The following is an 11,641-nucleotide window of genomic DNA, read 5'->3' on the forward strand; positions in this document are numbered from 1 at the left end:
TCTCAACGTCTCGCGTCCTTCCCTGTGCGCCTTGTCGCCGGCGGCAGAAGCAACTCGTGGGGTTGTCTCTTGCTTCATCGCCTTCCGTGGGGTGGTCGCCCACTCGCCATCGACCGTTGGTGAGTATCTGCATCATCGCTTCCCCTGTTCTCTCTTTTCCAGATTTTCCTTCTCCCTATATTTTTCTATGTTGCTGAATTGCTAATCAATAAATTTGCCTTGTTGCTGAACTAAATGTTGCTGTAAATCGTAACTGAACTAGGATTTGTTAAATTTGTTGTTAAATTTGTTGCTGAATTTGTTGTAAGTTGAATTTGTGTCTGAAAATATCACTGAGCTAATTTTTTTATGCAAATCATCACTGAGTTGAATTTGTTGCTGATTATCATCACCGAATCTTGAATCTGTTACTGTTTTGCTGAAACAATCACTTAGCCAAATTTTTGTTGTTGCTGAGAATTGTTCATGTCTAATGATGTGTCTTCTGATAATATGTAAGTCTGTTTCAGGTGGTCAATTATTATATGTTTTCTTTCTGTTAATTTTTATTCCCCTCCTCCTCAACCCTCCCGACCAGTTCACCCTTCAAATTTGTTATTTTTGTCCCTGCCTGTAGAAAGCTATTGTAGAAGAGATTCAGCTTGATTCCTTTGTAGGATTTGATGGGTTTCTTTACCAAAAAGTTTTAACAGATTGTATTAGTAACTAATACCATTATTTAATGAAGTGATATATACTTGATCACTACTAAACTGGTCCGGCAAGGGGGATTCTTCTCATATCTTGAAGGTGATTTTTCCATTATCATTATGGGGATTTTTGTGGCATGTATGATTCCCTTACTTGCAAGAAACTGTTACTGTCATATTCCCTTTCAATGCTGTTGCCAAGTCCTGAATGCTCAACATTAGTGGTTGCTGGGAGGAATGGGAATAAGAGTAGCTATTCAGAAGACTGGCTTGCAATAATGATTTGCTAAACTGTGTGACTTTTCTGTGTTAGTCTAGCTACATTGAGAAGCATTATGTTGTACTATAAATTTTTGGATTGGTTTCAACTTTCAAGTTTTCTCCAATAGGATTTACTTGAGTGAATTACATGATGCTACACATCCTGATGTCAATTTTAGCAGTATTTGATGGCTGTAAGTAGTCTAGGATTGTAAAGCACCACTTTGATATTAACTTTTCTTAATCACTCCTGTACAGGCTTCTATGTGTAGCAGAATATGATTATCTTATTTATTTATTTTTCTTTTGAATACATGGTGTGATTTTGAACTTTTCAAGTTTAATTTGGAATTAAGAGAGCATTGTGTATTCCAGGATTTGTGTTAAGGCAATGTAGTGGGGAACAGTGGAGCTTTTTCTTAAATTTCGATTAGTAACTAATTGAATGACAAATTGATAATCATAAGGGTAAATACTTTTTCAGGTATCAACAGGCCTTGTGGAATAATAGAAAATTATTTTTTTCCTATTTTTATTTTTAGTGTTTATTTATAATTTACCGGTTGAACCACGGTTAAACCGGTTGGACCAGTAAACCAGTGAACCAATAGCTAAAGCGGTTCGATGACTGGTCCGGTTTTCAGAACCTTGATTTTATCTGATTAGTTCTGGTTTTGCCTCTTTAAGATATGAAAATAAAGTGAGTGATTAAAATGATTAAATTCAAAGCTGGCTCTCAACTCTTTGTGCTTTGTTCTGCCCAACTAGAATCTTAATTTGCCTGACTTTCAATAAACCTTGTTATTATGAATGAACTAATTAACATTCTGGAGCTTTAATTTGTTTCTGTTTTGCTTGTCATTTGAATGTAACAAATGGAAAGACGAAGGCTTATCATATGAAGAAAATTGTCAAGTCTTATAGGTGTGGCTTGGTTTTCACCTGGTATAGCTGTGGCACAAACACAATGAGATTTATTGATGATCTTTTTTATCTTATGGTTTTCTTTTTCTGTTCTGTTGATATATTTTTCTGTTTGTGATTCTTTCTGTAATTCTATTTCTGTTGATCATATTTATTATATGGTTTTCAATTTCTATAAATTGATTTTGTAATTCTGTTTTAGTGATTCATTCTGGAATTATGGATGATTACTTAAGGGATCTTGTCGATCCAAGCACTATGGTGGAGATTTCCTGATCTTACTGACATAATTGAGGAACCCTTCCAATAATGATTTGCTAAACTGTGTGACTTTTCTGTGTTAGTCTAGCTACATTGAGAAGCATTATGTTGTACTATAAATTTTTGGATTGGTTTCAACTTTCAAGTTTTCTCCAATAGGATTTACTTGAGTGAATTACATGATGCTACACATCCTGATGTCAATTTTAGCAGTATTTGATGGCTGTAAGTAGTCTAGGATTTTAAAGCACCACTTTGATATTAACTTTTATCTTAATCACTCCTGTTCAGGCTTCTATGTGTAGCAGAATATGATTATCTTATTTATTTATTTATCTTTTGAATATATGGTGTGATTTTGAACTTTTCAAGTTTAATTTGGAATTAAGAGAGCATTGTGTATTCCAGGATTTGTGTTAAGGCAATGTAGTGGGGAACAGTGGAGCTTTTTCTTAAATTTTGATTAGTAACAAACTGAATGACAAATTGATAATCATAAGGGTAAATACTTTTTCAGGTATCAACAGGCCTTGTGGAATAATAGAAAATTATTTTTTTCCTATTTTTATTTTTAGTGTTTATTTATAATTTACCGGTTGAACCACGGTTAAACCGGTTGGACTAATAAACCAGTGAACCAATAACTAAAGCGGTTCGATGATCGGTCTGGTTTTCAGAACCTTGATTTTAAGTTTTAACTTTTGATTTTAATTTTATTTTTATATGTTTACATTTTTATTTAATTATGACCGGTCAACCGGGTGAATTAGTGACCCAACGGTTGAACCAGTGACCCAGTTATATGACCAGGTCAATTACTGGTTCGGTTCTAATAACTATGAATTCGAGGGTTTCTGTAACTCTCCCTTTATTTGCTTCTGCCATAACTGTAAGTCTCTTTCTTCTGCTGCTGCTTATTCTTCTTCCATTAATTAAGTCTTCACTGTTTTGAATCAATTAATTGAATCTTGAATCCTCTTCCCGCTCTATCTCCCCTTGTTACGCTTTAGGGTTTGGCATATCGAGATTTATAATAAAGTTTTCCCTTTTACGTTTTCTTACATCTGAAATTGCTTCTTGCTCTCTAGATGTTATGCTTATTCTTGTCTTTGTGTGTGTGTATTTCTTTTGCATAATAGGGGGTTTTAGAAGGAAGTTAAGCAAAAACCACTTTTGTTTTTGAGTCTTGTGGTGTTAAACTTTGGAAGAGCAATGTCGGTGACAGCGGGTGTTAGTGATACAGTTATAGCCATAAGGGATAAGCTTAGAGGTAAAATTGGCCAAACTAAAGTTAAGCGTTATTGGCCTGGTAAAGTTCCTGAATGGGCTGATGATGAGAATGAAGATGTTGCCGCCGATATTAGGCCCACCAGGGAAGCTGCTTTGGAGAAAGCTTTTCCTCGACACGAAGATGATAAGGGTATTGTTAAGGGAGATGATCGTAGGCTTCGTCGTTTGGCTCAGAGTCGAATTGATAACCGTGAGGAAGTCAGGGCTGATCATCGGCGAATTCGGCAAGCTGAAATTATTTCTACCATTGAAGAGGAGACTAGGATACAGGAAGGGTTGGAATTAGAAGAAGAAGATGTGGAAGCCTTGCAGGAAAAGAGGAGTAGACTTAGGGAGAGGATGCTTCAGTTGCAAAGAGAGCAGGAAGAAGCACTGCCTCAAGAGGAGGAGGAGGAGGAAGAAGAAGAAGAGGAGGAGGAAGAAGAGTCTGAGTATGAGACTGACTCTGAGGAGGAATATACTGGAGTAGCTATGGTGAAGCCTGTGTTTGTTCCCAAGTCAGAGAGAGATACAATTGCTGAGCGTGAGCGTCTTGAAGAAGAAGAACGGGTTGCTGAGGAAGCTAGGAAAAGGAGAATGGAAGAAAGGAGGATTGAGACAAAGCAGCTTATTGTTGAGGAGATCCGGAAGGATGAAGAAATCCAGAAAAATTTGGAGATGGAGGCTAACATTGCTGATGTGGATACTGATGATGAAATTAATGAGGCAGAGGAATATGAGGCTTGGAAAGTTAGGGAGATTGGCAGGATCAAGAGGGATAGGGAGGATCGGGAAGCGATGTTGAAGGAAAAGGAGGAGATTGAGAAGGTAAGAAACATGACAGAGGAAGAGAGGAGAGAATGGGAGAGGAGGAATCCAAAACCTGTACGAGCATCAAAGCAGAAGTGGAAATTTATGCAGAAATACTATCACAAGGGTGCTTTCTTCCAGTCTAATCCTGATGATCGATCTGCCACTAGTGCAAGTGATAATATTTATACTCGTGATTTCTCTGCCCCGACTGGGGAAGATAAAATGGACAAGACAATATTACCCAAGGTTATGCAAGTCAAGCACTTTGGTCGTAGTGGAAGAACTAAATGGACTCATCTTGTCAATGAGGACACCACTGATTGGAACAATCCGTAAGTCAACTTTCCCATTTCTATATATTTGAAGAATAGCATCAGATTATATGTTCTTTTATTTTTATTGTATTTCTGTTAGCATTTCCACATTAACTTCTGAAATTCATGTGCAATGATACTACTGGTTTACTTTCCCATTCATGAGTTCTTCTCTCTTAATGATCTCTTGTTATAAAAGTGCTGCTTGTTGGCCTGTGTAGAATCCCTTGTTCTAATCCTGTTTTAAAGCACTGACAAGGATCTGTATACCAGTGAAATATAGGATTTGTATGAACGAAATGTTTTAATGATGCATATAGTCATTTCTTGCCTCTTGTAATTTAGAACCTCCAAATATGGTTATGTATTTACTTAAGTATGAAAGGGGAGAAGTTTATAGTATATATTTGTAGATTACTTTTGTAATACTGTGTTCTAATGCTCTTCCTATTGTTGAATTGTAATACAGGTGGACTTACAATGATCCACTGCGTGCAAAGTACAACGACAAAATGGCAGCCATGAACGCTCCAATAGCAAAACCTAAAGGAAGCAAGAAGTTGAAGGATTGGGAGTCTCGTTGAGTTTGAAGTTTCAGAATTATTTGCTCTTGTCCTTGCAATTATTTGACTTAACAATGTAGAAATAACAGATTAGATACGCCTTATGGCATAGGCATGTACGATTTTGAATCGTCGTGGATGGGTAGTTCATGCAGATTGTGATTGGATTATATGACCAGTTATGTTTTTCTTACAAGGTTAATTAATCAAAGCTTTAGAAGCTGCTTTAGCCTTTTTCCGGAAATCAGCAACTGCTTTCTTAGCCTCTCTCAGGTGCTAACCCACGGTGCTGTTGCTGTATTTCTGAAAGCAGCTTTCTTTATCTTTAAATTATGCTCAGCTTCTCTTTACCTTGTTTTTATTCTTCTGATGTGTGAGACAGAATTTTGTTTTAGCATTAATCTTTAAATATTAAAAGTCAAATTAAGTAATGAACAGGGAAGGTGTTCGACACAGCAGAATATATATATATCTTATTTTTACTCGTTACTAATTTTTGTATTTTTTATTAATAACTTTATTTTACACGTCCTAAACTAGTAGGAAAGTCTATATTTACGAAATGCTATATATTCTTTTTTGACAGAAGATTAGTGCTATATTTAAGACTACCTTATTATGTAGAATTTAGACATTAAATAGCGCGAAACACAAATCGAATAACATGTAATTTTTTCCTTTCTGTAGTATGAATCATCTAAACAGAATTTAGCAAATTCTAAGATCCTTCATCTTTTCCGGAAGAACAGGGTTATGGATCATGTTATGTCGGAGAATCTGTTGAGATGGATATTCTGGTGTCAGTTATTAGAAAATCTTGTGGGAAATTTTCATAGAATTTCAAAACTATAAAGTAGACAGCACAAAAACCATAGACATGGATCATTCAACAACAACATTTAAGAATCAGACCTACAACGATAATACTTAGAGCAACCTCTATTGTAAGGGTTTGAGGGTGGAGGAAGACACCCTCCTGTTTTACTATAAGCTTCGCCGCTGGCACCACTGTTGCAAACCGGCTTGTCCCTCGTAAGTGCTCCATTGGAGATGATTCTCCTCTGCTCGAGGATCCTCCGGCTTATCTCGGATTCCATAAGCAGCTCGTCGTCTTGGTTGCACTCGGCTATGGATCCGTTACATGTGTGTGAATTACTTGTCCATGATAAAGCAGCGGCTGTGCTGCACAGCATAAGGCAGCAGAAGAACACAATTCTAATGCTGGATTTTGAGGCCATTCTAACTTTCTATGTTCTCTTTCACAAAGAAGCACTATATAGAGAATAATAATAATAATAATAATATATGAGAGCACCTTTTAGAAAAAGAAAAAAAGATGCAAGTGGGGACTGCATTAGTGATAAGTTGATGGAACGCACTTCACCAAACCTTTTGGACAATACGGTACTGATGAATTATCTCTCTCTCTCTCTCTCTCTAGTTTTGATGATTTATTCACCCTTTGTAAATAATTGTTACTCAGTTTGTTATTTTAACTTTGTTATTCCATGCCATTACATATAAGAAAGTATGCATATCCATAATGCAGTGTTAGGTAAATTGGAAGGGGATTATCATGACAAGAAGGAAAAGGAGAAAATTGATGCAAAGATGTGTTCTCATAATCATGAATTCAACTCTTTTGGTACATTTTCCACCTTGATGCCCTACCTACAATGACTATAGCATAGTCTTTATTAGTCAAAGGATCTCAAAACACTGTTGCTGTGTTCTTTACGTCTCATTTGACTAAAATGGAGTGAGGGCATGACTTCACACACATTTTCTTTTTTTCACTAGCCATTAGTCTTTTGATCTTCGTCGACGATACGACAAATTAACGGCTTATTACTAATTCCGTCGGAGTTCCCCTTTAATGGATAAAGAGGCTGGTTACAAAATCTTTTTAAGACAGTCTCCAAAGATTGAATCCCAAACATGATGCTTACAAATTGAAATTTTTGCAAAGGCAAGGATTCTATTCTTTATTTATTTGTTCATGTTAACAATTTAGATGGCATTGCTGGAACCGTTTCTTTTCAATAATACATAACAGTTTGTTTCAACTTTCTAGTTGACATTGGGTTCACTGGGATTCACTCACTGAAATTTGATATGATAAGATCATCTTCCAATAATTAAGTCCAATTCAAGAGTAGCAGTAATTTATTTGGGATTCAGCAATAATTTAATTTTGCACAGATAAGATGATATAAACAAATGGGATTATGAAAGAGAGAACCATGGATTTGGTAAGCAATTGTTTATTTTGTGTGCATGTGTACTATTAAAAAATTCCAATGGCTTATCTTTGAATATGGTACATAGCAACTTTTTGTCTGTTGCTTAGTTTATGTTTATTTTTGTCGGTTCAAAGGTTAATGAGTTGTTTTTATACAGTGGGATACAGTGGTTTGATGGTTGTTTTAATCCATAAAATCAATGCAACATGGACATATAGTCATATACCTACATAGATTTCTCTTGTATCTTCAAAGCATGGTATTTGACTTATTACTCACTTTGTAGTTTGTGCCTGCATATTATTTTGTGTTCACTTCACTCTTTTTCCCTTTCCTTTTAATTGTTTCCGCCATTTTTTGATACAATTTTTTATTCATCCAAAAATATTGACTTAAGAATACACACCAAAACAACAATAGTAAGTAAAAATGATGATTATGTGCTAACAAGAATGTGTTACAATTAGCAACCATATTTGCTTGTGATAATGATATGATACTAAAACTTCAATCTTCCACTTTGTCACACATTATTCTCCAATGTAGTAAAGGGAAAAAACATAAAAAACAAAATTGTAAGTAGAGACATATGATGAAGTGAGGTTACTAAGTTGGTGTGGGCAAGCAATTTTTGCTACATGGTGCTATATCTTTTTGGTGTTTAGTATAACTTTTTAAGTTTAACTAATGCAACTTGCTGAATCACTAACTTGTTCTTTTTTTCCCTCCTCCCATCATTCACATTGTATGGCATCCATGAGAAACATACAATTTTCAAAGCAATAGAAGAAACAGGACAACTCATCAATTCAATTGAGCAAGAGCTCCCAGTATTGGAGGTAATATTAATTTGGATGACATAAATGTAACTAGTATGAAACCTTAAGCTACATGAAAGACACTTCTTTACCATTTAACTGTGAAAGATAACTTTATTACCAAGCAATCATAATAATGTGCAATTAAATCCATATATCTGAAGTGCAGTCGCCACCGGGATATCTCATCTCATGGGCTAGGGAGGGACCATCAGGCTCAGCTCCAAAGTCAACAAAGAAGTTTGGGTTGATTTTCAGGCCACCATGCTCAGTATCAACATCAATCTGTAACATGTGTGATCCTTTCTGTAAAAGCTCAGGGTAAAACTGCTTATCCCATGCACTAAAGAGAGAGTTTGTAACATATAGCCGCTTCCCATCTAAACTCAGCTGAATCATCTGAGGTCCTCCTCTCAACTTGTTTCCCTGAAAGGTAAAATTTCGATCTTATTAGCCAGACAGCGCATTCAGTTACATGGATTAAACGATATTATTAGACTTGTTTCAAGAAAAAACATTTTCAGTAATAGACCATGGTATTCTAGCAGTCCATACTGAAGTGGACTATAATTTTGAAAAAATTAAATAGCACTAGTACCTGAACTTCTGGAACTTCAGATTGCCAAGTGTTACCATCTTCTGCTATTGCGACTATGGAACTTCCTTTCCAAAGTAGTCCCCCTACCCATACTTGGCCTTTGAGTACAGGATTTTTGGGGTCCTCAATGTTATACTGCCTTATATCACCATGAAGCCAGTTCACAAAGTACAGAAACCGGTCGTCAAGAGATATCAGAAAATCAGTTATAAGCCCAGGCATCTCTGGAAGAATCCAGTTTTGCACTTTCAATGGTTCCACTGATATTGCAACCTGAAAAGGTCAGCTTAGTATATAAGTATCATTGTTATTTCTATTTATTAATCAAACATGCCTCAGCTGAAGCACAAAATCTAACCAGAAGATAATACTATAATAGATATATAGATATCTATTTTTTCTAGTTCTAGCATACCTCATGACTCCATGATCCATCATCAGTCTTGAAAAACCGCACCATGTTACTTGACAATGCGCAACCAACAAACCCTGTGTCTTTAGAAGGATCATGCAGAAACCTTATCTGCATTTAGGATAGATTAGTTGTCAAAGACAGCCAAATTTATAGTTAACCATGATTATATTATAAATGGAATGGTAGAAAGTAGAAACAAATCCTTAGATTTATGTAAACCAATCTACCTCCAAGGGTATAAGCCCTGACTGACCAAGGTCTAATGTTTGTCTCAATTCACCCTCAGGCCAGCTATATACATGTAGATGTCTCCCATAAAAGCCATCAGAGACATCCTGTAAGTTAAAACCTTTGGTGAACGCCGCAGGAGCGCCCCACGATGTGCTTATCATAGTCTTATGCCGAGGTTGGTACCAATAGTCATACCCAAATAGAGGACTGTGCCCTGGTTTTTCCCACCTAGCAAATGTGAAGCAATGAACAAACCAATGTAACCAGAAAGAAACTAAGTCATAGTCAATTCATACAATTAGTTCATCATGCATTCTTGTATTTCTCAATTTAATATATGAATTCTGATACCTTCCTTTCACATTAAATTCTGAATCAAGAAGAAGAAATCCATTTCCTGAAGCATTTCCATCTTTATCTCCAAGGCATGAGATCATTATGTCTCCGGAAGCAAGGCAATGGGTTGTGTGTGGATATGCTAATCCAGTCTTACTTATGATATCTTCAGGCTCAACAACTTTGTGCAAAGATGGAGACCTTGAATTTGTTTTTGTATCAAACACGTATATTCGACCGGATCTGAAATAAGCCAACAATTACTTCTTAACAAGGAAATTTCTTTTAGAAAAATTAATGGTGGGCATATTGTGTTCTATTACTATTTTTTTCAGTTTAGTCTCTTACACCAGTGAAGGTAAAATCAGATATCTTCGATCCGCGGAAGGATTACCATGGCAAGAGCTGCATGAATTCCAGCCACTATGGTGAAGTTCATCACCTAAATAAGGAACAGGTAACCTATGAATAACTTCTGAATAAGTTGGAGAGTTTGGATCCACATCCACTGTGGCCAGATAATCAGGCTTCTCCTTTCCAGTTCCTGTATTTCATTGAATCATCAACATCAATCAATAACAACACCTAATCAAACAAAACAAAACAACATTTTCTAGAAAGAAATTGCTATTCATAGTACTACTAAACAGAGATGTCACCTTCACAGTTTCACCTATTACCATATCATATAATTTATGGTACCTGAGTAGAGAGCAGTGACATAAAGAAGAGTCTCTTTGGGACCAGACATGGCATCAAGTGGAGTAGCATAGCCAGGCCCTGATTTGCAGCATCCATGGCCGTTGCTTTGGTTCATCACCTTTTCTGCCACCTCACCATGCTTCAGCACTGCCACATCCGTTGCCATATCTCTCTCTTTCTCTCAAAGACTTAGCCTGAAGAAGAAGAAGGTGATGAAAATAATAATAATGATGAAGTGTGTGTGAAATGGATGAGTACAAAGTTCATGTGCAGGTGTACGTCACTGATTTTCACGTGTGATGCATCAAAGTTGAAGACAAGTACGTGTTCAATACTTCAATCTATTATATAATTAAGTATATCTTTATATATAAAAATAATGAAGATAATATGCTTTAGTAGGTAGTATATTTTAATGTTGTGAGAAATTATACAAACATTATTTTTATTTTTAGCCATTTAAAAAGAAAAAAAAGAAAGCATATTTTAATGTTTGCAATGACACTTATAAGTTATAACTCTTTATTTTTGTCTGTTGAATTTGGATCCTCTAAATTTTAAATTCTCATTTTAGAAAGTAAAATATGATCTTTTACCATTTATTTTATAGGTGGGATTAAGAGTAAATATAAGAGAGAAACTATTTAAGAATAAAAGATCATACTTTAGTCTTTAAAGTGAAATTTAAAATTTAGAAAATCCAAATCCTTGTCTGTTATGTGCTCTGATATAGAGAGTATTGCCTCTTTGGTCTCCAACTTAGGCTGCTACCATTGATATTCGTTTCGTTTTAAACCAAAATTCTTATAAGAAAAAAGAAAAGGAAAGAGAGAGGGTGTTTCCCACAAGCTTCAATGCAGTTAGAACTGCAAAATACTCTTCACTCTTCAGTCTCACTGGGAATGTTTTTCTCTATTCAAAATTTTTATTTTATCTTTTATAAAAGAAATGATATTTTTAACAAATTATACGTTTCTAACTATTCTATTTCTATTAAAATTAAACGTGTTAACAACCTAATTTTTTTTATTAAAAGGGATTCTTTTAGTAGTTTATTTAGCTAGTGTCTTTAAGGATTTTTCTTAGTAAAAAAAAAGATTTTTTTTTGTTTGGTTAAGAAATCATGAGAGAAAATCTTATAATAAGTGCACAATAATAACACGATTTAAAGATTTTTTTTAAAAAAAAGTATCAATACATTCAA

General features: G+C 35.3%; 3 protein-coding genes across 3 annotated transcripts; 1 reads left to right on the forward strand and 2 right to left on the reverse strand.

Annotated features, from left to right (window-relative positions):
- LOC107629423 (microfibrillar-associated protein 1) lies at positions 1–5,455 on the forward strand (the record flags this gene model as incomplete). Its single annotated transcript, XM_016332215.2, is given in 3 exon segments — positions 1–119; positions 3,275–4,549; positions 5,001–5,455. Coding segments are annotated over 2 exon segments (1,317 nt in total). The 3' UTR covers positions 5,116–5,455.
- Positions 5,750–6,481, reverse strand: LOC107629424 (protein RALF-like 32). Its single transcript, XM_016332216.2, has one exon. The coding sequence runs from the start codon at positions 6,330–6,332 to the stop codon at positions 5,994–5,996; it is 339 nt and encodes a 112-aa protein (XP_016187702.1). The 5' UTR covers positions 6,333–6,481; the 3' UTR covers positions 5,750–5,993.
- LOC107629422 (selenium-binding protein 3) lies at positions 8,086–10,757 on the reverse strand. Its single transcript, XM_016332213.2, has 7 exons — positions 10,438–10,757; positions 10,084–10,279; positions 9,751–9,978; positions 9,396–9,627; positions 9,169–9,276; positions 8,754–9,026; positions 8,086–8,581 (listed from the first exon to the last, which is right to left on the reverse strand). Exons 1-7 carry the CDS (start codon positions 10,601–10,603, stop codon positions 8,300–8,302), a joined length of 1,485 nt encoding a protein of 494 aa, XP_016187699.1. The 5' UTR covers positions 10,604–10,757; the 3' UTR covers positions 8,086–8,299.

The sequence above is a fragment of the Arachis ipaensis genome, chromosome B03 (genome assembly GCF_000816755.2).
Source record: "Arachis ipaensis cultivar K30076 chromosome B03, Araip1.1, whole genome shotgun sequence".
Classification (NCBI taxonomy): domain Eukaryota; kingdom Viridiplantae; phylum Streptophyta; class Magnoliopsida; order Fabales; family Fabaceae; genus Arachis; species Arachis ipaensis.

Bases quoted from the DNA above. Each gene is read 5' to 3' on its own strand.
- LOC107629424 (XM_016332216.2), bottom strand. From the start codon at position 6,332: ATGGCCTCAAAATCCAGCATTAGAATTGTGTTCTTCTGCTGCCTTATG.
- LOC107629422 (XM_016332213.2), bottom strand. From the start codon at position 10,603: ATGGCAACGGATGTGGCAGTGCTGAAGCATGGTGAGGTGGCAGAAAAG. The intron at 9,277-9,395 runs GTAGATTGGTTT...TCCTAAATGCAG, and splicing joins CAGGGCTTATACCCTTGGAG to ATAAGGTTTCTGCATGATCC. The intron at 8,582-8,753 runs GTACTAGTGCTA...TTTACCTTTCAG, and splicing joins CTGAAGTTCCAGAAGTTCAG to GGAAACAAGTTGAGAGGAGG.